The following is a 27,261-nucleotide window of genomic DNA, read 5'->3' on the forward strand; positions in this document are numbered from 1 at the left end:
GATTAAGGCGTCTTGTACATACCAGTTGCGTTGCTCCTGGGAGTATGGGTTCGAGTCACTTTCTGGGGTGTGAGTTTTCAGTTGCATATTGTCCTGGGGACCATTCAGGCTTGTTCGCATTTGTGTTCCTCACGTGTGCCCCAAAGAATGAGGTGATTTGGTAAAATGCTATGCCCAAGATTACTATCCGAGTGCCGGCGGTGGGGTGGTTCAAATAGCCTCGGCTATCACCTCATTATGTCCGGTCGTGATGGTCAAGTGGATTAAGGCGTCTTGTACATACCAGTTGCGTTGCTCCTGGGAGTATGGGTTCGAGTCACTTTCTGGGGTGTGAGTTTTCAGTTGCATATTGTCCTGGGGACCATTCAGGCTTGTTCGCATTTGTGTTCCTCACGTGTGCCCCAAAGAATGAGGTGATTTGGTAAAATGCTATGCCCAAGATTACTATCCGAGTGCCGGCGGTGGGGTGGTTCAAATAGCCTCGGCTATCACCTCATTATGTCCGGTCGTGATGGTCAAGTGAATTAAGGCGTCTTGTACATACCAGTTGCGTTGCTCCTGGGAGTATGGGTTCGAGTCACTTTCTGGGGTGTGAGTTTTCAGTTGCATATTGTCCTGGGGACCATTCAGGCTTGTTCGCAATTTGTGTTCCTCACGTGTGCCCCAAAGAATGAGGTGATTTGGTAAAATGCTATGCCCAAGATTACTATCCGAGTGCCGGCGGTGGGGTGGTTCAAATAGCCTCGGCTATCACCTCATTATGTCCGGTCGTGATGGTCAAGTGGATTAAGGCGTCTTGTACATACCAGTTGCGTTGCTCCTGGGAGTATGGGTTCGAGTCACTTCTGGGGTGTGAGTTTTCAGTTGCATATTGTCCTGGGGACCATTCAGGCTTGTTCGCATTTGTGTTCCTCACGTGTGCCCCAAAGAATGAGGTGATTTGGTAAAATGCTATGCCCAAGATTACTATCCGAGTGCCGGCGGTGGGGTGGTTCAAATAGCCTCGGCTATCACCTCATTATGTCCGGTCGTGATGGTCAAGTGGATTAAGGCGTCTTGTACATACCAGTTGCGTTGCTCCTGGGAGTATGGGTTCGAGTCACTTCTGGGGTGTGAGTTTTCAGTTGCATATTGTCCTGGGGACCATTCAGGCTTGTTCGCATTTGTGTTCCTCACGTGTGCCCCAAAGAATGAGGTGATTTGGTAAAATGCTATGCCCAAGATTACTATCCAAGTGCCGGCGGTGGGGTGGTTCAAATAGCCTCGGCTATCACCTCGTTATGTCCGGTCGAGATGGTCAAGTGGATTAAGGCGTCTTGTACATACCAGTTGCGTTGCTCTTGGGAGTATGGGTTCGAGTCATTTCTGGGGTGTGAGTTTTCAGTTGCATATTGTCCTGGGGACCATTCAGGCTTGTTCGCATTTGTGTTCCTCACGTGTGCCCCAAAGAATGAGGTGATTTGGTAAAATGCTATGCCCAAGATTACTATCCGAGTGCCGGCGGTGGGGTGGTTCAAATAGCCTCGGCTATCACCTCATTATGTCCGGTCGTGATGGTCAAGTGAATTAAGGCGTCTTGTACATACCAGTTGCGTTGCTCCTGGGAGTATGGGTTCGAGTCACTTTCTGGGGTGTGAGTTTTCAGTTGCATATTGTCCTGGGGACCATTCAGGCTTGTTCGCATTTGTGTTCCTCACGTGTGCCCCAAAGAATGAGGTGATTTGGTAAAATGCTATGCCCAAGATTACTATCCGAGTGCCGGCGGTGGGGTGGTTCAAATAGCCTCGGCTATCACCTCATTATGTCTGGTCGTGATGGTCAAGTGGATTAAGGCGTCTTGTACATACCAGTTGCGTTGCTCCTGGGAGTATGGGTTCGAGTCACTTTCTGGGGTGTGAGTTTTCAGTTGCATATTGTCCTGGGGACCATTCAGGCTTGTTCGCATTTGTGTTCCTCACGTGTGCCCCAAAGAATGAGGTGATTTGGTAAAATGCTATGCCCAAGATTACTATCCGAGTGCCGGCGGTGGGGTGGTTCAAATAGCCTCGGCTATCACCTCATTATGTCCGGTCGTGATGGTCAAGTGGATTAAGGCGTCTTGTACATACCAGTTGCGTTGCTCCTGGGAGTATGGGTTCGAGTCACTTCTGGGGTGTGAGTTTTCAGTTGCATATTGTCCTGGGGACCATTCAGGCTTGTTCGCATTTGTGTTCCTCACGTGTGCCCCAAAGAATGAGGTGATTTGGTAAAATGCTATGCCCAAGATTACTATCCGAGTGCCGGCGGTGGGGTGGTTCAAATAGCCTTCGGCTATCACCTCATTATGTCCGGTCGTGATGGTCAAGTGGATTAAGGCGTCTTGTACATACCAGTTGCGTTGCTCCTGGGAGTATGGGTTCGAGTCACTTCTGGGGTGTGAGTTTTCAGTTGCATATTGTCCTGGGGACCATTCAGGCTTGTTCGCATTTGTGTTCCTCACGTGTGCCCCAAAGAATGAGGTGATTTGGTAAAATGCTATGCCCAAGATTACTATCCGAGTGCCGGCGGTGGGGTGGTTCAAATAGCCTCGGCTATCACCTCATTATGTCCGGTCGTGATGGTCAAGTGGATTAAGGCGTCTTGTACATACCAGTTGCGTTGCTCCTGGGAGTATGGGTTCGAGTCACTTCTGGGGTGTGAGTTTTCAGTTGCATATTGTCCTGGGGACCATTCAGGCTTGTTCGCATTTGTGTTCCTCACGTGTGCCCCAAAGAATGAGGTGATTTGGTAAAATGCTATGCCCAAGATTACTATCCGAGTGCCGGCGGTGGGGTGGTTCAAATAGCCTCGGCTATCACCTCATTATGTCCGGTCGTGATGGTCAAGTGGATTAAGGCGTCTTGTACATACCAGTTGCGTTGCTCCTGGGAGTATGGGTTCGAGTCACTTCTGGGGTGTGAGTTTTCAGTTGCATATTGTCCTGGGGACCATTCAGGCTTGTTCGCATTTGTGTTCCTCACGTGTGCCCCAAAGAATGAGGTGATTTGGTAAAATGCTATGCCCAAGATTACTATCCGAGTGCCGGCGGTGGGGTGGTTCAAATAGCCTCGGCTATCACCTCATTATGTCCGGTCGTGATGGTCAAGTGGATTAAGGCGTCTTGTACATACCAGTTGCGTTGCTCCTGGGAGTATGGGTTCGAGTCACTTCTGGGGTGTGAGTTTTCAGTTGCATATTGTCCTGGGGACCATTCAGGCTTGTTCGCATTTGTGTTCCTCACGTGTGCCCCAAAGAATGAGGTGATTTGGTAAAATGCTATGCCCAAGATTACTATCCGAGTGCCGGCGGTGGGGTGGTTCAAATAGCCTCGGCTATCACCTCATTATGTCCGGTCGTGATGGTCAAGTGGATTAAGGCGTCTTGTACATACCAGTTGCGTTGCTCTGGGAGTATGGGTTCGAGTCACTTCTGGGGTGTGAGTTTTCAGTTGCATATTGTCCTGGGGACCATTCAGGCTTGTTCGCATTTGTGTTCCTCACGTGTGCCCCAAAGAATGAGGTGATTTGGTAAAATGCTATGCCCAAGATTACTATCCGAGTGCCGGCGGTGGGGTGGTTCAAATAGCCTCGGCTATCACCTCATTATGTCCGGTCGTGATGGTCAAGTGGATTAAGGCGTCTTGTACATACCAGTTGCGTTGCTCCTGGGAGTATGGGTTCGAGTCACTTCTGGGGTGTGAGTTTTCAGTTGCATATTGTCCTGGGGACCATTCAGGCTTGTTCGCATTTGTGTTCCTCACGTGTGCCCCAAAGAATGAGGTGATTTGGTAAAATGCTATGCCCAAGATTACTATCCGAGTGCCGGCGGTGGGGTGGTTCAAATAGCCTCGGCTATCACCTCATTATGTCCTGGTCGTGATGGTCAAGTGGATTAAGGCGTCTTGTACATACCAGTTGCGTTGCTCCTGGGAGTATGGGTTCGAGTCACTTCTGGGGTGTGAGTTTTCAGTTGCATATTGTCCTGGGGACCATTCAGGCTTGTTCGCATTTGTGTTCCTCACGTGTGCCCCAAAGAATGAGGTGATTTGGTAAAATGCTATGCCCAAGATTACTATCCGAGTGCCGGCGGTGGGGTGGTTCAAATAGCCTCGGCTATCACCTCATTATGTCCGGTCGTGATGGTCAAGTGGATTAAGGCGTCTTGTACATACCAGTTGCGTTGCTCCTGGGAGTATGGGTTCGAGTCACTTTCTGGGGTGTGAGTTTTCAGTTGCATATTGTCCTGGGGACCATTCAGGCTTGTTCGCATTTGTGTTCCTCACGTGTGCCCCAAAGAATGAGGTGATTTGGTAAAATGCTATGCCCAAGATTACTATCCAAGTGCCGGCGGTGGGGTGGTTCAAATAGCCTTTGGCTATCACCTCGTTATGTCCGGTCGAGATGGTCAAGTGGATTAAGGCGTCTTGTACATACCAGTTGCGTTGCTCTTGGGAGTATGGGTTCGAGTCATTTCTGGGGTGTGAGTTTTCAGTTGCATATTGTCCTGGGGACCATTCAGGCTTGTTCGCATTTGTGTTCCTCACGTGTGCCCCAAAGAATGAGGTGATTTGGTAAAATGCTATGCCCAAGATTACTATCCGAGTGCCGGCGGTGGGGTGGTTCAAATAGCCTCGGCTATCACCTCATTATGTCCGGTCGTGATGGTCAAGTGAATTAAGGCGTCTAGTACATACCAGTTGCGTTGCTCCTGGGAGTATGGGTTCGAGTCATTTCTGGGGTGTGCGTTTTCAGTTGCATATTGTCCTGGGGACCATTCAGGCTTGTTCGCATTTGTGTTCCTCACGTGTGCCCCAAAGAATGAGGTGATTTGGTAAAATGCTATGCCCAAGATTACTATCCGAGTGCCGGCGGTGGGGTGGTTCAAATAGCCTCGGCTATCACCTCATTATGTCTGGTCGTGATGGTCAAGTGGATTAAGGCGTCTTGTACATACCAGTTGCGTTGCTCCTGGGAGTATGGGTTCGAGTCACTTTCTGGGGTGTGAGTTTTCAGTTGCATATTGTCCTGGGGACCATTCAGGCTTGTTCGCATTTGTGTTCCTCACGTGTGCCCCAAAGAATGAGGTGATTTGGTAAAATGCTATGCCCAAGATTACTATCCGAGTGCCGGCGGTGGGGTGGTTCAAATAGCCTCGGCTATCACCTCATTATGTCCGGTCGTGATGGTCAAGTGGATTAAGGCGTCTTGTACATACCAGTTGCGTTGCTCCTGGGAGTATGGGTTCGAGTCACTTTCTGGGGTGTGAGTTTTCAGTTGCATATTGTCCTGGGGACCATTCAGGCTTGTTCGCATTTGTGTTCCTCACGTGTGCCCCAAAGAATGAGGTGATTTGGTAAAATGCTATGCCCAAGATTACTATCCGAGTGCCGGCGGTGGGGTGGTTCAAATAGCCTCGGCTATCACCTCATTATGTCCGGTCGTGATGGTCAAGTGGATTAAGGCGTCTTGTACATACCAGTTGCGTTGCTCCTGGGAGTATGGGTTCGAGTCACTTCTGGGGTGTGAGTTTTCAGTTGCATATTGTCCTGGGGACCATTCAGGCTTGTTCGCATTGTGTTCCTCACGTGTGCCCCAAAGAATGAGGTGATTTGGTAAAATGCTATGCCCAAGATTACTATCCGAGTGCCGGCGGTGGGGTGGTTCAAATAGCCTCGGCTATCACCTCATTATGTCCGGTCGTGATGGTCAAGTGGATTAAGGCGTCTTGTACATACCAGTTGCGTTGCTCCTGGGAGTATGGGTTCGAGTCACTTTCTGGGGTGTGAGTTTTCAGTTGCATATTGTCCTGGGGACCATTCAGGCTTGTTTCGCATTTGTGTTCCTCACGTGTGCCCCAAAGAATGAGGTGATTTGGTAAAATGCTATGCCCAAGATTACTATCCGAGTGCCGGCGGTGGGGTGGTTCAAATAGCCTCGGCTATCACCTCATTATGTCCGGTCGTGATGGTCAAGTGGATTAAGGCGTCTTGTACATACCAGTTGCGTTGCTCCTGGGAGTATGGGTTCGAGTCACTTCTGGGGTGTGAGTTTTCAGTTGCATATTGTCCTGGGGACCATTCAGGCTTGTTCGCATTTGTGTTCCTCACGTGTGCCCCAAAGAATGAGGTGATTTGGTAAAATGCTATGCCCAAGATTACTATCCGAGTGCCGGCGGTGGGGTGGTTCAAATAGCCTCGGCTATCACCTCATTATGTCCGGTCGTGATGGTCAAGTGGATTAAGGCGTCTTGTACATACCAGTTGCGTTGCTCCTGGGAGTATGGGTTCGAGTCACTTTCTGGGGTGTGAGTTTTCAGTTGCATATTGTCCTGGGGACCATTCAGGCTTGTTCGCATTTGTGTTCCTCACGTGTGCCCCAAAGAATGAGGTGATTTGGTAAAATGCTATGCCCAAGATTACTATCCGAGTGCCGGCGGTGGGGTGGTTCAAATAGCCTCGGCTATCACCTCATTATGTCCGGTCGTGATGGTCAAGTGGATTAAGGCGTCTTGTACATACCAGTTGCGTTGCTCCTGGGAGTATGGGTTCGAGTCATTTCTGGGGTGTGAGTTTTCAGTTGCATATTGTCCTGGGGACCATTCAGGCTTGTTCGCATTTGTGTTCCTCACGTGTGCCCCAAAGAATGAGGTGATTTGGTAAAATGCTATGCCCAAGATTACTATCCGAGTGCCGGCGGTGGGGTGGTTCAAATAGCCTCGGCTATCACCTCATTATGTCCGGTCGTGATGGTCAAGTGGATTAAGGCGTCTTGTACATACCAGTTGCGTTGCTCCTGGGAGTATGGGTTCGAGTCATTTCTGGGGTGTGAGTTTTCAGTTGCATATTGTCCTGGGGACCATTCAGGCTTGTTCGCATATATATATATATATATATATATATATATATATATATATGTCCTATATATATTATATATATATATATATATAGATTATATATATATATATATATATATATATATATATATATATATATATATATATATATATATAAGGTGAAAACATGGGGGATACATAAGGGATAAATGTGAGGTGAAACATAGAGGCTGCAGAAGGCTTATTGGCCCATACGAGGCATCTCCTATCTAAACACAAAGATTAATCCAGTGTAATTGGCCTGTTATGTTGGACATTGTCTTCTGTGTTGGCATCGATATGTTCTTGTCTTGTCCTTACTCTTATGGTGGGTAGAGTAAATAGTTCCGTGATTTGGGTGTTCATGGTAGGTCGCTCTATTCTTATGTGAATTGCCTCAAGAATTTGTAATCTTCTTGCATCTTGGGTTTTATCTATTATGCAGGTATTCTTGTTCAACATTTCTCTTGTTAGAGTAATGTCATGGGCTTGTCTCATGTGATTCCTAGATATATATATGCATGTGATATATATATATATATATATATATATATATATATATATATATATATATATATATATATATATATATATATATATATATATATATATATATATATAATCTTTGGACAACACCCACCAGTGGGACTCGAACCCAGAAAGCACAACTACCTTCCAGTAGCCAGCATAACTAGTATGCTTTAACCCACTACACCATCAGACCTTACAAAAGAAGTAGATAGTTCGAGATATATATCTCAAACATCTCCACTTCCCGAAGGCACCAGATGAGTGAGGGGTCAGTCTGCATTTTTCGTCAAGCCACTGTCAATGTGAGAGAACTCGTGTCCAGCTTATAAGCCTATACTTGCATAAACCACAAGTGAAGATTAATAATCTTTGGACAACACCCACCAGTGGGACTCGAACCCAGAAAGCACAAAAACCTTCCAGTAGCCGGCATAACTAGTATGCTTTAACCCACTACACCATCAGACCTTACAAAAGAAGTAGATAGTTCGAGATATATATCTCAAACATCTCCACTTCCCGAAGGCACCAGATGAGTGAGGGGTCAGTCTGCATTTTTCGTCAAGCCACTGTCAATGTGAGAGAACTCGTGTCCAGCTTATAAGCCTATACTTGCATAAACCACAAGTGAAGATTAATAATCTTTGGACATCACCCACCAGTGGGACTCGAACCCAGAAAGCACAACTACCTTCCAGTAGTCGGCATAACTAGTATGCTTTAACCCACTACACCATCAGACCTTACAAAAGAAGTAGATAGTTCGAGATATATATCTCAAACATCTCCACTTCCCGAAGGCACCAGATGAGTGAGGGGTCAGTCTGCATTTTTCGTCAAGCCACTGTCAATGTGAGAGAACTCGTGTCCAGCTTATAAGCCTATACTTGCATAAACCACAAGTAAAGATTAATAATCTTTGGACAACACCCACCAGTGGGACTCGAACCCAGAAAGCACAACCACTGGTGGGTGTTGTCCAAAGATTATTAATCTTCACTTGTGGTTTATGCAAGTATAGGCTTATAAGCTGGACACGAGTTCTCTCACATTGACAGTGGCTTGACGAAAAATGCAGACTGACCCCTCACTCATCTGGTGCCTTCGGGAAGTGGAGATGTTTGAGATATATATCTCGAACTATCTACTTCTTTTGTAAGGTCTGATGGTGTAGTGGGTTAAAGCATACTAGTTATGCCGGCTACTGGAAGGTAGTTGTGCTTTCTGGGTTCGAGTCCCACTGGTGGGTGTTGTCCAAAGATTATTAATCTTCACTTGTGGTTTATGCAAGTATAGGCTTATAAGCTGGACACGAGTTCTCTCACATTGACAGTGGCTTGACGAAAAAAGCAGACTGACCCCTCACTCATCTGGTGCCTTCGGGAAGTGGAGATGTTTGAGATATATATCTCGAACTATCTACTTCTTTTGTAAGGTCTGATGGTGTAGTGGGTTAAAGCATACTAGTTATGCCGGCTACTGGAAGGTAGTTGTGCTTTCTGGGTTCGAGTCCCACTGGTGGGTGTTGTCCAAAGATTATTAATCTTCACTTGTGGTTTATGCAAGTATAGGCTTATATATATATATATATATATATATATATATATATATATATATATATATATATATATATATATATATATATATATATATATATGCGAACAAGCCTGAATGGTCCCCAGGACTATATGCAACTGAAAACTCATGCCCCAAAAGTGACTCGAACCCATATTGCCAGGAGCACTATGCATGTGGCGTACAGGGCCACATGCATAGTACTTTTGGCAGTATGGGTTCGAATCACTTCTGGGGTGTGAGTTTTCAGTTGCATGTATGCCTGGGGACCATTCAGGCTTGTTCGTATATATATATATATATATATATATATATATATATATATATATATATATATATATATATATATATATATATATATATAAATATATATATATATTTATATATATATATATATATATATATATATATATATATATATATATATATATATATATATATATATATATGCAAACAAGCCTTAATGGTCCCCAGGACTATATACAACTGAAAACTCACACCCCAGAAGTGACTCGAACCCATACTGCCAGGAGCAACGCAACTGGTAGGTACAGGGACGCCTTAATCCGCTTGACCATCACGACCGGACAAAAGGAAGTGATAGCTGAAGCTATTTGAACCACTTCCCCACCGGCACTCGGATGGTAATCTCCCTGTACATACCAGTTGCGTTGCTCCTGGCAGTATGGGTTCGAGTCACTTCTGGGGTGTGAGTTTTCAGTTGCATATTGTCCTGGGGACCATTCAGGCTTGTTTGCATTTGTGTTCCTCACGTGTGCCCCAAAGAATGAGGTGATTTGATAAAATGCTATGCCCAAGATTACCATCCGAGTGCCGACGGGGAAGTTGTTCAAATAGCTTCGGCTATCACTTCCTTTTGTCCGGTCGTGATGGTCAAGCGGATTAAGGCGTCCCTGTACATACCAGTTGCGTTGCTCCTGGCAGTATGGGTTCGAGTCACTTCTGGGGTGTGAGTTTTCAGTTATATATATATATATATATATATATATATATATATATATATATATATATATATATATATATATATATATATATATATATATATATATATATATATATATATATGCGAACAAGCCTGAATGGTCCCCAGGACAATATGCAATATGCAATATGCAGTTGCATATTGTCCTGGGGACCATTCAGGCTTGTTCGCATTTGTGTTCCTCACGTGTGCTCCAAAGATTGAGGTGATTTGGTAAAATGCTATGCCCAAGATTACTATCCGAATGCCGGCGGTGGGGTGGTTCAAATAGCCTCGGCTATCACCTCATTATGTCCGGTCGTGATGGTCAAGTGGATTAAGGCGTCTTGTACATACCAGTTGCGTTGCTCCTGGGAGTATGGGTTCGAGTCATTTCTGGGGTGTGAGTTTTCAGTTGCATATTGTCCTGGGGACCATTCAGGCTTGTTCGCATTTGTGTACCTCACGTGTGCCCCAAAGAATGAGGTGATTTGGTAAAATGCTATGCCCAAGATTACTATCCGAGTGCCGGCGGTGGGGTGGTTCAAATAGCCTCGGCTATCACCTCATTATGTCCGGTCGTGATGGTCAAGTGGATTAAGGCGTCTTGTACACACCAGTTGCGTTGCTCCTGGGAGTATGGGTTCGAGTCACTTCTGGGGTGTGAGTTTTCAGTTGCATATTGTCCTGGGGACCATTCAGGCTTGTTCGCATTTGTGTTCCTCACGTGTGCCCCAAAGAATGAGGTGATTTGGTAAAATTCTATGCCCAAGATTACTATCCGAGTACCGGCGGTGGGGTGGTTCAAATAGCCTCGGCTATCACCTCATTATGTCCGGTCGTGATGGTCAAGTGGATTAAGGCATCTTGTACATAACAGTTGCGTTGCTCCTGGGAGTATGGGTTCGAGTCACTTCTGGGGTGTGAGTTTTCAGTTGCATATTGTCCTGGGGACCATTCAGGCTTGTTCGCATTTGTGTTCCTCACGTGTGCCCCAAAGAATGAGGTGATTTGGTAAAATGCTATGCCCAAGATTACTATCAGAGTGCCGGTGGTGGGGTGGTTCAAATAGCCTCGGCTATCACCTCATTATGTCCAGTCGTGATGGTCAAGTGGATTAAGGCGTCTTGTACATACCAGTTGCGTTGCTCCTGGGAGTATGGGTTCGAGTCACTTCTGGGGTGTGAGTTTTCAGTTGCATATTGTCCTGGGGACCATTCAGGCTTGTTCGCATTTGTGTTCCTCACGTGTGCCCCAAAGAATGAGGTGATTTGGTAAAATGCTATGCCCAAGATTACTATCCGAGTGCCGGCGGTGGGGTGGTTCAAATAGCCTCGGCTATCACCTCATTATGTCCGGTCGTGATGGTCAAGTGGATTAAGGCGTCTTGTACATACCAGTTGCGTTGCTCCTGGGAGTATGGGTTCGAGTCACTTCTGGGGTGTGAGTTTTCAGTAGCATATTGTCCTGGGGACCATTCAGGCTTGTTCGCATTTGTGTTCCTCACGTGTGCCCCAAAGAATGAGGTGATTTGGTAAAATGCTATGCCCAAGATTACTATCCGAGTGCCGGCGGTGGGGTGGTTCAAATAGCCTCGGCTATCACCTCATTATGTCCGGTCGTGATGGTCAAGTGGATTAAGGCGTCTTGTACATACCAGTTGCGTTGCTCCTGGGAGTATGGGTTCGAGTCATTTCTGGGGTGTGAGTTTTCAGTTGCATATTGTCCTGGGGACCATTCAGGCTTGTTCGCATTTGTGTTCCTCACGTGTGCCCCAAAGAATGAGGTGATTTGGTAAAATGCTATGCCCAAGATTACTATCCGAGTGCCGGCGGTGGGGTGGTTCAAATAGCCTCGGCTATCACCTCATTATGTCCGGTCGTGATGGTCAAGTGGATTAAGGCGTCTTGTACATACCAGTTGTGTTGCTCCTGGGAGTATGGGTTCGAGTCATTTCTGGGGTGTGAGTTTTCAGTTGCATATTGTCCTGGGGACCATTCAGGCTTGTTCGCATATATATATATATATATATATATATATATATATATATGTCCTATATATATTATATATATATATATATATAGATTATATATATATATATATATATATATATATATATATATATATATATATATATATAAGGTGAAAACATGGGGGATACATAAGGGATAAATGTGAGGTGAAACATAGAGGCTGCAGAAGGCTTATTGGCCCATACGAGGCATCTCCTATCTAAACACAAAGATTAATCCAGTGTAATTGGCCTGTTATGTTGGACATTGTCTTCTGTGTTGGCATCGATATGTTCTTGTCTTGTCCTTACTCTTATGGTGGGTAGAGTAAATAGTTCCGTGATTTGGGTGTTCATGGTAGGTCGCTCTATTCTTATGTGAATTGCCTCAAGAATTTGTAATCTTCTTGCATCTTGGGTTTTATCTATTATGCAGGTATTCTTGTTCAACATTTCTCTTGTTAGAGTAATGTCATGGGCTTGTCTCATGTGATTCCTAGATATATATATGCATGTGATATATATATATATATATATATATATATATATATATATATATATATATATATATATATATATATATATATATATATATATATATATATATATAATCTTTGGACAACACCCACCAGTGGGACTCGAACCCAGAAAGCACAACTACCTTCCAGTAGCCAGCATAACTAGTATGCTTTAACCCACTACACCATCAGACCTTACAAAAGAAGTAGATAGTTCGAGATATATATCTCAAACATCTCCACTTCCCGAAGGCACCAGATGAGTGAGGGGTCAGTCTGCATTTTTCGTCAAGCCACTGTCAATGTGAGAGAACTCGTGTCCAGCTTATAAGCCTATACTTGCATAAACCACAAGTGAAGATTAATAATCTTTGGACAACACCCACCAGTGGGACTCGAACCCAGAAAGCACAAAAACCTTCCAGTAGCCGGCATAACTAGTATGCTTTAACCCACTACACCATCAGACCTTACAAAAGAAGTAGATAGTTCGAGATATATATCTCAAACATCTCCACTTCCCGAAGGCACCAGATGAGTGAGGGGTCAGTCTGCATTTTTCGTCAAGCCACTGTCAATGTGAGAGAACTCGTGTCCAGCTTATAAGCCTATACTTGCATAAACCACAAGTGAAGATTAATAATCTTTGGACATCACCCACCAGTGGGACTCGAACCCAGAAAGCACAACTACCTTCCAGTAGTCGGCATAACTAGTATGCTTTAACCCACTACACCATCAGACCTTACAAAAGAAGTAGATAGTTCGAGATATATATCTCAAACATCTCCACTTCCCGAAGGCACCAGATGAGTGAGGGGTCAGTCTGCATTTTTCGTCAAGCCACTGTCAATGTGAGAGAACTCGTGTCCAGCTTATAAGCCTATACTTGCATAAACCACAAGTAAAGATTAATAATCTTTGGACAACACCCACCAGTGGGACTCGAACCCAGAAAGCACAACCACTGGTGGGTGTTGTCCAAAGATTATTAATCTTCACTTGTGGTTTATGCAAGTATAGGCTTATAAGCTGGACACGAGTTCTCTCACATTGACAGTGGCTTGACGAAAAATGCAGACTGACCCCTCACTCATCTGGTGCCTTCGGGAAGTGGAGATGTTTGAGATATATATCTCGAACTATCTACTTCTTTTGTAAGGTCTGATGGTGTAGTGGGTTAAAGCATACTAGTTATGCCGGCTACTGGAAGGTAGTTGTGCTTTCTGGGTTCGAGTCCCACTGGTGGGTGTTGTCCAAAGATTATTAATCTTCACTTGTGGTTTATGCAAGTATAGGCTTATAAGCTGGACACGAGTTCTCTCACATTGACAGTGGCTTGACGAAAAAAGCAGACTGACCCCTCACTCATCTGGTGCCTTCGGGAAGTGGAGATGTTTGAGATATATATCTCGAACTATCTACTTCTTTTGTAAGGTCTGATGGTGTAGTGGGTTAAAGCATACTAGTTATGCCGGCTACTGGAAGGTAGTTGTGCTTTCTGGGTTCGAGTCCCACTGGTGGGTGTTGTCCAAAGATTATTAATCTTCACTTGTGGTTTATGCAAGTATAGGCTTATATATATATATATATATATATATATATATATATATATATATATATATATATATATATATATATATATATATATATATATATGCGAACAAGCCTGAATGGTCCCCAGGACTATATGCAACTGAAAACTCATGCCCCAAAAGTGACTCGAACCCATATTGCCAGGAGCACTATGCATGTGGCGTACAGGGCCACATGCATAGTACTTTTGGCAGTATGGGTTCGAATCACTTCTGGGGTGTGAGTTTTCAGTTGCATGTATGCCTGGGGACCATTCAGGCTTGTTCGTATATATATATATATATATATATATATATATATATATATATATATATATATATATATATATATATATATATAAATATATATATATATTTATATATATATATATATATATATATATATATATATATATATATATATATATATATATATATATGCAAACAAGCCTTAATGGTCCCCAGGACTATATACAACTGAAAACTCACACCCCAGAAGTGACTCGAACCCATACTGCCAGGAGCAACGCAACTGGTAGGTACAGGGACGCCTTAATCCGCTTGACCATCACGACCGGACAAAAGGAAGTGATAGCTGAAGCTATTTGAACCACTTCCCCACCGGCACTCGGATGGTAATCTCCCTGTACATACCAGTTGCGTTGCTCCTGGCAGTATGGGTTCGAGTCACTTCTGGGGTGTGAGTTTTCAGTTGCATATTGTCCTGGGGACCATTCAGGCTTGTTTGCATTTGTGTTCCTCACGTGTGCCCCAAAGAATGAGGTGATTTGATAAAATGCTATGCCCAAGATTACCATCCGAGTGCCGACGGGGAAGTTGTTCAAATAGCTTCGGCTATCACTTCCTTTTGTCCGGTCGTGATGGTCAAGCGGATTAAGGCGTCCCTGTACATACCAGTTGCGTTGCTCCTGGCAGTATGGGTTCGAGTCACTTCTGGGGTGTGAGTTTTCAGTTATATATATATATATATATATATATATATATATATATATATATATATATATATATATATATATATATATATATATATATATATATATATATATATATGCGAACAAGCCTGAATGGTCCCCAGGACAATATGCAATATGCAATATGCAGTTGCATATTGTCCTGGGGACCATTCAGGCTTGTTCGCATTTGTGTTCCTCACGTGTGCTCCAAAGATTGAGGTGATTTGGTAAAATGCTATGCCCAAGATTACTATCCGAATGCCGGCGGTGGGGTGGTTCAAATAGCCTCGGCTATCACCTCATTATGTCCGGTCGTGATGGTCAAGTGGATTAAGGCGTCTTGTACATACCAGTTGCGTTGCTCCTGGGAGTATGGGTTCGAGTCATTTCTGGGGTGTGAGTTTTCAGTTGCATATTGTCCTGGGGACCATTCAGGCTTGTTCGCATTTGTGTACCTCACGTGTGCCCCAAAGAATGAGGTGATTTGGTAAAATGCTATGCCCAAGATTACTATCCGAGTGCCGGCGGTGGGGTGGTTCAAATAGCCTCGGCTATCACCTCATTATGTCCGGTCGTGATGGTCAAGTGGATTAAGGCGTCTTGTACACACCAGTTGCGTTGCTCCTGGGAGTATGGGTTCGAGTCACTTCTGGGGTGTGAGTTTTCAGTTGCATATTGTCCTGGGGACCATTCAGGCTTGTTCGCATTTGTGTTCCTCACGTGTGCCCCAAAGAATGAGGTGATTTGGTAAAATTCTATGCCCAAGATTACTATCCGAGTACCGGCGGTGGGGTGGTTCAAATAGCCTCGGCTATCACCTCATTATGTCCGGTCGTGATGGTCAAGTGGATTAAGGCATCTTGTACATAACAGTTGCGTTGCTCCTGGGAGTATGGGTTCGAGTCACTTCTGGGGTGTGAGTTTTCAGTTGCATATTGTCCTGGGGACCATTCAGGCTTGTTCGCATTTGTGTTCCTCACGTGTGCCCCAAAGAATGAGGTGATTTGGTAAAATGCTATGCCCAAGATTACTATCAGAGTGCCGGTGGTGGGGTGGTTCAAATAGCCTCGGCTATCACCTCATTATGTCCAGTCGTGATGGTCAAGTGGATTAAGGCGTCTTGTACATACCAGTTGCGTTGCTCCTGGGAGTATGGGTTCGAGTCACTTCTGGGGTGTGAGTTTTCAGTTGCATATTGTCCTGGGGACCATTCAGGCTTGTTCGCATTTGTGTTCCTCACGTGTGCCCCAAAGAATGAGGTGATTTGGTAAAATGCTATGCCCAAGATTACTATCCGAGTGCCGGCGGTGGGGTGGTTCAAATAGCCTCGGCTATCACCTCATTATGTCCGGTCGTGATGGTCAAGTGGATTAAGGCGTCTTGTACATACCAGTTGCGTTGCTCCTGGGAGTATGGGTTCGAGTCACTTCTGGGGTGTGAGTTTTCAGTAGCATATTGTCCTGGGGACCATTCAGGCTTGTTCGCATTTGTGTTCCTCACGTGTGCCCCAAAGAATGAGGTGATTTGGTAAAATGCTATGCCCAAGATTACTATCCGAGTGCCGGCGGTGGGGTGGTTCAAATAGCCTCGGCTATCACCTCATTATGTCCGGTCGTGATGGTCAAGTGGATTAAGGCGTCTTGTACATACCAGTTGCGTTGCTCCTGGGAGTATGGGTTCGAGTCATTTCTGGGGTGTGAGTTTTCAGTTGCATATTGTCCTGGGGACCATTCAGGCTTGTTCGCATTTGTGTTCCTCACGTGTGCCCCAAAGAATGAGGTGATTTGGTAAAATGCTATGCCCAAGATTACTATCCGAGTGCCGGCGGTGGGGTGGTTCAAATAGCCTCGGCTATCACCTCATTATGTCCGGTCGTGATGGTCAAGTGGATTAAGGCGTCTTGTACATACCAGTTGTGTTGCTCCTGGGAGTATGGGTTCGAGTCATTTCTGGGGTGTGAGTTTTCAGTTGCATATTGTCCTGGGGACCATTCAGGCTTGTTCGCATATATATATATATATATATATATATATATATATATATGTCCTATATATATTATATATATATATATATATAGATTATATATATATATATATATATATATATATATATATATATATATATATATATATATATAAGGTGAAAACATGGGGGATACATAAGGGATAAATGTGAGGTGAAACATAGAGGCTGCAGAAGGCTTATTGGCCCATACGAGGCATCTCCTATCTAAACACAAAGATTAATCCAGTGTAATTGGCCTGTTATGTTGGACATTGTCTTCTGTGTTGGCATCGATATGTTCTTGTCTTGTCCTTACTCTTATGGTGGGTAGAGTAAATAGTTCCGTGATTTGGGTGTTCATGGTAGGTCGCTCTATTCTTATGTGAATTGCCTCAAGAATTTGTAATCTTCTTGCATCTTGGGTTTTATCTATTATGCAGGTATTCTTGTTCAACATTTCTCTTGTTAGAGTAATGTCATGGGCTTGTCTCATGTGATTCCTAGATATATATATGCATGTGATATATATATATATATATATATATATATATATATATATATATATATATATATATATATATATATATATATATATATATATATATATATATATATATATATATAATCTTTGGACAACACCCACCAGTGGGACTCGAACCCAGAAAGCACAACTACCTTCCAGTAGCCAGCATAACTAGTATGCTTTAACCCACTACACCATCAGACCTTACAAAAGAAGTAGATAGTTCGAGATATATATCTCAAACATCTCCACTTCCCGAAGGCACCAGATGAGTGAGGGGTCAGTCTGCATTTTTCGTCAAGCCACTGTCAATGTGAGAGAACTCGTGTCCAGCTTATAAGCCTATACTTGCATAAACCACAAGTGAAGATTAATAATCTTTGGACAACACCCACCAGTGGGACTCGAACCCAGAAAGCACAAAAACCTTCCAGTAGCCGGCATAACTAGTATGCTTTAACCCACTACACCATCAGACCTTACAAAAGAAGTAGATAGTTCGAGATATATATCTCAAACATCTCCACTTCCCGAAGGCACCAGATGAGTGAGGGGTCAGTCTGCATTTTTCGTCAAGCCACTGTCAATGTGAGAGAACTCGTGTCCAGCTTATAAGCCTATACTTGCATAAACCACAAGTGAAGATTAATAATCTTTGGACATCACCCACCAGTGGGACTCGAACCCAGAAAGCACAACTACCTTCCAGTAGTCGGCATAACTAGTATGCTTTAACCCACTACACCATCAGACCTTACAAAAGAAGTAGATAGTTCGAGATATATATCTCAAACATCTCCACTTCCCGAAGGCACCAGATGAGTGAGGGGTCAGTCTGCATTTTTCGTCAAGCCACTGTCAATGTGAGAGAACTCGTGTCCAGCTTATAAGCCTATACTTGCATAAACCACAAGTAAAGATTAATAATCTTTGGACAACACCCACCAGTGGGACTCGAACCCAGAAAGCACAACCACTGGTGGGTGTTGTCCAAAGATTATTAATCTTCACTTGTGGTTTATGCAAGTATAGGCTTATAAGCTGGACACGAGTTCTCTCACATTGACAGTGGCTTGACGAAAAATGCAGACTGACCCCTCACTCATCTGGTGCCTTCGGGAAGTGGAGATGTTTGAGATATATATCTCGAACTATCTACTTCTTTTGTAAGGTCTGATGGTGTAGTGGGTTAAAGCATACTAGTTATGCCGGCTACTGGAAGGTAGTTGTGCTTTCTGGGTTCGAGTCCCACTGGTGGGTGTTGTCCAAAGATTATTAATCTTCACTTGTGGTTTATGCAAGTATAGGCTTATAAGCTGGACACGAGTTCTCTCACATTGACAGTGGCTTGACGAAAAAAGCAGACTGACCCCTCACTCATCTGGTGCCTTCGGGAAGTGGAGATGTTTGAGATATATATCTCGAACTATCTACTTCTTTTGTAAGGTCTGATGGTGTAGTGGGTTAAAGCATACTAGTTATGCCGGCTACTGGAAGGTAGTTGTGCTTTCTGGGTTCGAGTCCCACTGGTGGGTGTTGTCCAAAGATTATTAATCTTCACTTGTGGTTTATGCAAGTATAGGCTTATATATATATATATATATATATATATATATATATATATATATATATATATATATATATATATATATATATATATATATATATATGCGAACAAGCCTGAATGGTCCCCAGGACTATATGCAACTGAAAACTCATGCCCCAAAAGTGACTCGAACCCATATTGCCAGGAGCACTATGCATGTGGCGTACAGGGCCACATGCATAGTACTTTTGGCAGTATGGGTTCGAATCACTTCTGGGGTGTGAGTTTTCAGTTGCATGTATGCCTGGGGACCATTCAGGCTTGTTCGTATATATATATATATATATATATATATATATATATATATATATATATATATATATATATATATATATATATATATATATATAAATATATATATATATTTATATATATATATATATATATATATATATATATATATATATATATATATATATATATATATATGCAAACAAGCCTTAATGGTCCCCAGGACTATATACAACTGAAAACTCACACCCCAGAAGTGACTCGAACCCATACTGCCAGGAGCAACGCAACTGGTAGGTACAGGGACGCCTTAATCCGCTTGACCATCACGACCGGACAAAAGGAAGTGATAGCTGAAGCTATTTGAACCACTTCCCCACCGGCACTCGGATGGTAATCTCCCTGTACATACCAGTTGCGTTGCTCCTGGCAGTATGGGTTCGAGTCACTTCTGGGGTGTGAGTTTTCAGTTGCATATTGTCCTGGGGACCATTCAGGCTTGTTTGCATTTGTGTTCCTCACGTGTGCCCCAAAGAATGAGGTGATTTGATAAAATGCTATGCCCAAGATTACCATCCGAGTGCCGACGGGGAAGTTGTTCAAATAGCTTCGGCTATCACTTCCTTTTGTCCGGTCGTGATGGTCAAGCGGATTAAGGCGTCCCTGTACATACCAGTTGCGTTGCTCCTGGCAGTATGGGTTCGAGTCACTTCTGGGGTGTGAGTTTTCAGTTATATATATATATATATATATATATATATATATATATATATATATATATATATATATATATATATATATATATATATATATATATATATATATATATATATGCGAACAAGCCTGAATGGTCCCCAGGACAATATGCAATATGCAATATGCAGTTGCATATTGTCCTGGGGACCATTCAGGCTTGTTCGCATTTGTGTTCCTCACGTGTGCTCCAAAGATTGAGGTGATTTGGTAAAATGCTATGCCCAAGATTACTATCCGAATGCCGGCGGTGGGGTGGTTCAAATAGCCTCGGCTATCACCTCATTATGTCCGGTCGTGATGGTCAAGTGGATTAAGGCGTCTTGTACATACCAGTTGCGTTGCTCCTGGGAGTATGGGTTCGAGTCATTTCTGGGGTGTGAGTTTTCAGTTGCATATTGTCCTGGGGACCATTCAGGCTTGTTCGCATTTGTGTACCTCACGTGTGCCCCAAAGAATGAGGTGATTTGGTAAAATGCTATGCCCAAGATTACTATCCGAGTGCCGGCGGTGGGGTGGTTCAAATAGCCTCGGCTATCACCTCATTATGTCCGGTCGTGATGGTCAAGTGGATTAAGGCGTCTTGTACACACCAGTTGCGTTGCTCCTGGGAGTATGGGTTCGAGTCACTTCTGGGGTGTGAGTTTTCAGTTGCATATTGTCCTGGGGACCATTCAGGCTTGTTCGCATTTGTGTTCCTCACGTGTGCCCCAAAGAATGAGGTGATTTGGTAAAATTCTATGCCCAAGATTACTATCCGAGTACCGGCGGTGGGGTGGTTCAAATAGCCTCGGCTATCACCTCATTATGTCCGGTCGTGATGGTCAAGTGGATTAAGGCATCTTGTACATAACAGTTGCGTTGCTCCTGGGAGTATGGGTTCGAGTCACTTCTGGGGTGTGAGTTTTCAGTTGCATATTGTCCTGGGGACCATTCAGGCTTGTTCGCATTTGTGTTCCTCACGTGTGCCCCAAAGAATGAGGTGATTTGGTAAAATGCTATGCCCAAGATTACTATCAGAGTGCCGGTGGTGGGGTGGTTCAAATAGCCTCGGCTATCACCTCATTATGTCCAGTCGTGATGGTCAAGTGGATTAAGGCGTCTTGTACATACCAGTTGCGTTGCTCCTGGGAGTATGGGTTCGAGTCACTTCTGGGGTGTGAGTTTTCAGTTGCATATTGTCCTGGGGACCATTCAGGCTTGTTCGCATTTGTGTTCCTCACGTGTGCCCCAAAGAATGAGGTGATTTGGTAAAATGCTATGCCCAAGATTACTATCCGAGTGCCGGCGGTGGGGTGGTTCAAATAGCCTCGGCTATCACCTCATTATGTCCGGTCGTGATGGTCAAGTGGATTAAGGCGTCTTGTACATACCAGTTGCGTTGCTCCTGGGAGTATGGGTTCGAGTCACTTCTGGGGTGTGAGTTTTCAGTAGCATATTGTCCTGGGGACCATTCAGGCTTGTTCGCATTTGTGTTCCTCACGTGTGCCCCAAAGAATGAGGTGATTTGGTAAAATGCTATGCCCAAGATTACTATCCGAGTGCCGGCGGTGGGGTGGTTCAGATAGCCTCGGCTATCACCTCATTATGTCCGGTCGTGATGGTCAAGTGGATTAAGGCGTCTTGTACATACCAGTTGCGTTGCTCCTGGGAGTATGGGTTCGAGTCACTTCTGGGGTGTGAGTTTTCAGTTGCATATTGTCCTGGGGACCATTCAGGCTTGTTTGCATTTGTGTTCCTCACGTGTGCCCCAAAGAATGAGGTGATTTGGTAAAATGCTATGCCCAAGATTACTATCCGAGTGCCGGCGGTGGGGTGGTTTAAATAGCCTCGGCTATCACCTCATTATGTCCGGTCGTGATGGTCAAGTGGATTAAGGCGTCTTGTACATACCAGTTGCGTTGCTCCTGGGAGTATGGGTTCGAGTCACTTCTGGGGTGTGAGTTTTCAGTTGCATATTGTCCTGGGGACCATTCAGGCTTGTTCGCATTTGTGTTCCTCACGTGTGCCCCAAAGAATGAGGTGATTTGGTAAAATGCTATGCCCAAGATTACTATCCGAGTGCCGGCGGTGGGGTGGTTCAAATAGCCTCGGCTATCACCTCATTATGTCCGGTCATGATGGTCAAGTGGATTAAGGCGTCTTGTACATACCAGTTGCGTTGCTCCTGGGAGTATGGGTTCGAGTCACTTCTGGGGTGTGAGTTTTCAGTTATATATATATATATATATATATATATATATATATATATATATATATATATATATATATATATATATATATATATATATATATATATATATATATATATGTATATATATATACCGTGTTTATATAAAGGGAAGACGGCTGAGAAAGAGACAACGTGAGTATGAGTGCTTGTATAATAAATGAGGAAGCACAATGTATGTTTGGGTTGCGTGATGTAACTTCTCTCTTATCTACAAAAGTGTAATAGGAAATATGTAATAAATGACAATTTGTCAAAATAATTGCAATGATATAGCGTGACAGAGAAGGGAGCTGTGTGTAATGAGTGCGTCCGTTGAATCATTTGTGATTTCGCTCTGATTATATCTTCATTCGATTATTCATGAGTCAGCGCTCAGTTTGGTAATGCGTTCGGAGGTCCGAGTCTGTCTGAGTCCTCAATACACTGGCTAGTCCAGTGTACTCAGGACAACTCAGCAATCTGACTGGTTGTGAACGCGTCCATTGAATCCTATGTGCAGCACGATATTTCTTTATTCATGTCTTTGACCCACGAGTAAAAGGGAGCATGAGTGTTGAGTGATGTGGGTGACAGCGTAATGTTGAGTGAGGAGGCCGAGTATGAGAATGGAGGAGTGTAACGTTAGGAAAAGAATGGGAGAAGGTAGAGGAGCAAGCGAGTGCTGTGTGCTATGAGAAGAGGTGAATGAAAACAGAACCTATATTCATAGACTCACCCGCTGGCCTGAAGTGAGGTGGCCATGGAGGGTCGTCATGTTGAAGCTGGTCACCTCGTACTCCAATAGTGTCTTCAGCCCTGTGAACCACAACCCCTCCTCATGCTGTAATGAAATATCAGTCACATACACATATTCCCGGCTCCTTTGGCTCAGTCGGCTACGTAAATGAAATAAAACTGAGGATTGCAGAATGAATCCCCGGGGTAGGATAGAAGCAGTTGGTAAATGTTTCCTTTCACCTAAGGTCAGTCACTATTCACTACGCAGTAAATAAGTATCTGGGAGTTAGACAGCTGCTACAGGCCGTTTTCTGGGGATGTGTGTGTGTGTTGGAGGGAAATATATTTAGTAGACATAACAGAGGAATATAGATTTGTTAAAAAGGCAGGGTCCAAGAGCCTATAGCTCGATTCTCCAGGCACAAATTGAAAATACAATCTCATACACACATACAGGAGAAGGGGCAGGGAGACTAACATGGCAGGAACAAACTCAGAGGATGGGTGGGTCAGGATGCCTGGATTAAGAAAACAATCAGACATATGTGGAGTCAATTCAGTGAAGGACTGAGGGTAATCAGGGTGACAGTAATCAACTTGCAAGATGAGCTGAAGGCAGCAAAGGAGGAAATAGGAAGTCTGAAAGAGAATCCTCCCCAATACCAAACACAAACCATCCCTCAAGGAGATGGTAATGTTCCTGCAGAGGGGACTTTTACAAGGACAAAAACGAAGTTAATGAGATCCTTAAAAGGGTAAAGATGGCGAGGGCTGACCAGAAAAGATTTTCAGGCTCGGACAATACAACAAGGATAGAGACCGATTGATAGAGGTGGTATTCATAAACGATAACACAAAAGAGGATATGTTAGCAATGAAGAGCAGACTTGCAAATGTACTGAAGTTCAAAAAAGTATTCCTGCAGAGAGATATGACAACGGATGAGAGAATGAGGGCAGCAGCCATGAGGAAGGAGCGCAGGGAGAAAGAAAGGAATCAGGGAACCATAACACCAAACCTTACAATCCCAGAGGGGAGTGGGGAACCCTCCACAAGCATTTCAACAGCCACAGTGAGAGAAACATTACCCCCCCCCTTCCACCCAATAACATCCTATCTGCCAGGTCCCCACTAGGTGCCCACTTAGGGCACCCTCCCTCCACTCCCCCTTCCCAGGACCTTCCTTCTCACCCCCCCCAAGTCCTCCCTTTTCCCTCTGCCCTCCATTAGCCCCCCCCACCTCCAAGCCCTCCATTTCCCCCCCCCCTAAGCCCTCCATTCTTTCTCACCCCCCTCAGCTCTCCCTTCCTTCTCTCCTGACCCCCAAGCCCCCCTTCTCCCCCCAACTCCCCGAGCCCTCCCTCCTCCCATACCCCACCAAGCATCCCCTTCTCCAACACTATCTCAAGCCTCCCCCTCTCACTCACCCTCCGAAGCCTCCTCCTTCATCCCAAGCCCTCTCTTCATCCCCTCTCCCCATCCCAAGGCCCTCCCTCCTCCACCTCCCTCCTCTTACCAGATCCTCCTAGCCCCCGTACACCCCAGATCTCCCAGGTCCCCCCTTCCTAGGCCCTCCCATCCCGGACCCTCCTTGTTTCCCTGCTTCAGGGGAACCAACAGAAGCTGAGAAAGGACAGAAGAGGATCAGTTTCATGGTGATGTACTCAAACATAGATGGGATTACAAGCAAGGCAAGTGATCTAAGGGAAAGAGCACAAGAAGTGAACCCAGATGTAATCGGACTTACAGAATCAAAACTCACAGGAATCATAACAAATGTGGTGTTTCCCCAGGATTACACTGTAATAAGGAAAGAGAGGGAAGGAAGGGGAGGAGGTGAAGTGGCCCTACTAATGAGAAAAGAATGGAGTTTCCTGGAGATGGTTATCCCAGGCTGCGAGGTATTCAGAGACTACATAACAAGCATCATGACAAAGGGAGGACCAAGAGTAGTAGTAGCAGTGATGTATAACCCTCCACCAAATAACAGAAGACCTAGGCAAGAGAATGACAACAACAACAACAGAGCAGTTAACACTTTAATTGAGAGGGCAGCCTCTACTGCCTGTAGAAATAGATCCCATCTGCTCATCATGGGAGAACTTCAATAACGGAAGGATAGATTGCTAGAACATAGAACCGCGTGGAGATGAGGATACATAGAGAACAAAACTATTGGAGGTGACGACAAGCAATTTTTTAAGCAAGCATGTTAGAGAATCACACAAGAATGAGAGGAAACGATGAACCAGCGAGACTTGACCCCTTCACTCTGAATTTACTCCGATATAAGGGAAATCGGTTTCGAGGCCCCAGTAAGAATGAATGACCACAGTGTACTGACGTTTGAGAATCTGATTGAAGAAGGATTAATGAACCCGAGGAGGGGTACTAAAATCAAATGGCTGGTATTTCGAAAGGAAAACTATGGGGAGATAAGAAATTTCCTAACAGATATAACATGGGAAACAGAGCTCAGGGGAAAGACGGCACACGACATGATGGATTACATCAGGCAGAAGTGTAAGGAGGAAGCATACAAAATTCTTTTCCACAAGGAAAACAATGAAATGAAGATAAGAAACCCATGAAAAATAATCAGAGCTGTAGGCTAGCTAAGCAGCAAAGTAAAAGGGCGGGGAGAAACTATAGAAATAACAGGACACTTGAGAGCAGAGAAAGATACCAGAGTACCGGGAATGAATATGTCAGGTTGAGAAGAGAGGTAGAAGGGCATTACGAAAATGATATTGCAAGCAAGGCAAAGACTCAACGTAAATTGCTGCACAACCACATGAGGAGAAAAACAACAGTAAAGGAACAGCTAATGAAACTGAGGATTGTTATGATCTCAGCCTGCAGGAGAAACGAGTCTCCCTCCTTGAGAGTTATTCATCAAGCCTGACCTGATTAGTAGGTCTAGCAAATATTGAGGTGATAACCCATATGTAAAATAGTTGCTTGGATATATATAACAGTTTGAGATTATGGGCAGTGTAGAAGAAAATAGATGAATGACTAGCTAGGAGATGTGAACATTTTGCTGGAGGCATAAGGCTCGCTTCTGGAGGGGCTTTGACCTCACTTGAGTACCAGACATCGCAGGGGAAAGCCGCGCTCCGTTGAGCTCCCATCAGAAGGGAACCCCTAGTGATATATCTCGAAGAGAAGAGAAGTGTGCAGACGTACCAGCTGTAGAATCGAGCTGGGAACGTTGTGGTCTCAAGTCCTGGTCGACGAGCAGATATTAAATCACCCTGAGGCATTATCGTGGGCCGTGGCAGCGCCCTGACCAAATTTGTCAGAGGAAGGAGCGCCCTCGACCAGACAATCTGTGGTAAGCACGATATACGCCAGTTCATAGTGATTGCTTGTAGTTGGTCGTGTGCCCAGCGACAGTAGCAATGTTTATTGATAAGTTAGACATGTTTTAACAAGGCAGAAAGCCTGAAATAAGAGAGTGGAGAGGGAGGAACACGGAGCGACATCCGTCCCCTCTGAGCGCTGGCGGGCAACTGAGGGAGCCCGGCTCCTGACGGTGAAGGACCCTCCCTGAGTGAGGAGGCCCGCCGGGCGAGGTGGAGTATGGACCCACCCAAAACGGGGGAGTACACTCTCACTGTATGTAGAGGACAGATAGAGATTTGAGCAAACATATTGTGTGATTATTTTTGTTTATGTGTTAAAGGGGAAACATTTTATTGGAGTGTCGATGGGTTGCAGGTTTGTCTTTGGGGAAGAAGTTGCTGAGAACTTCGAAGCCAGCATATATGAAGTAATTGATGAGACTCCAAGGTAGTGGAGCAGAGGACCTCGAGCTGTGAGGAAAAGCAGTGAAGAGGAGTGTCACGTGCTTCTGTAGAGGTGGTGGAGCACCATAGTTGCTCGAGGAAACTTCATGGTGTAGCAGCCAAGAGAGCTGTGGAGGACCCTAGCAGAAGGGTGAAGCACTGTAGTTGCTCAAGGAAACTTCATGATAGCAGCCTGTAGGAGCTGCAGAGGATCCTGGTAGTGAAGCCCGGAAGAACCTAAGGATATTAGGGTAGTGAACTTCCAGAGGTGGAAGGGAAGTTCTGGTGGATTACTTGTAGGGATTTGATAGTGTTTGGTTGTCATTAGCGTGCAAGACGCAGTGAGAGGT

The 27,261-nt window shown here is 44.5% G+C and overlaps 1 protein-coding gene across 2 annotated transcripts in view; it reads right to left on the bottom strand.

Moving 5' to 3' along the window:
* Positions 1-27,261, bottom strand: part of LOC123750759 (uncharacterized) — a 184,151-nt gene that overhangs the window by 14,992 nt on the left and 141,898 nt on the right. For both annotated transcript variants that reach the window (XM_069307763.1, XM_069307761.1), the window contains exon 7: positions 23,119-23,223. In XM_069307763.1, the coding sequence (XP_069163864.1) occupies positions 23,119-23,223 (105 nt within the window). The remainder of the gene's footprint in view (positions 1-23,118; positions 23,224-27,261) is intronic.

This window comes from Procambarus clarkii, chromosome 61 (genome assembly GCF_040958095.1).
Source record: "Procambarus clarkii isolate CNS0578487 chromosome 61, FALCON_Pclarkii_2.0, whole genome shotgun sequence".
Lineage (NCBI taxonomy): Eukaryota > Metazoa > Arthropoda > Malacostraca > Decapoda > Cambaridae > Procambarus > Procambarus clarkii.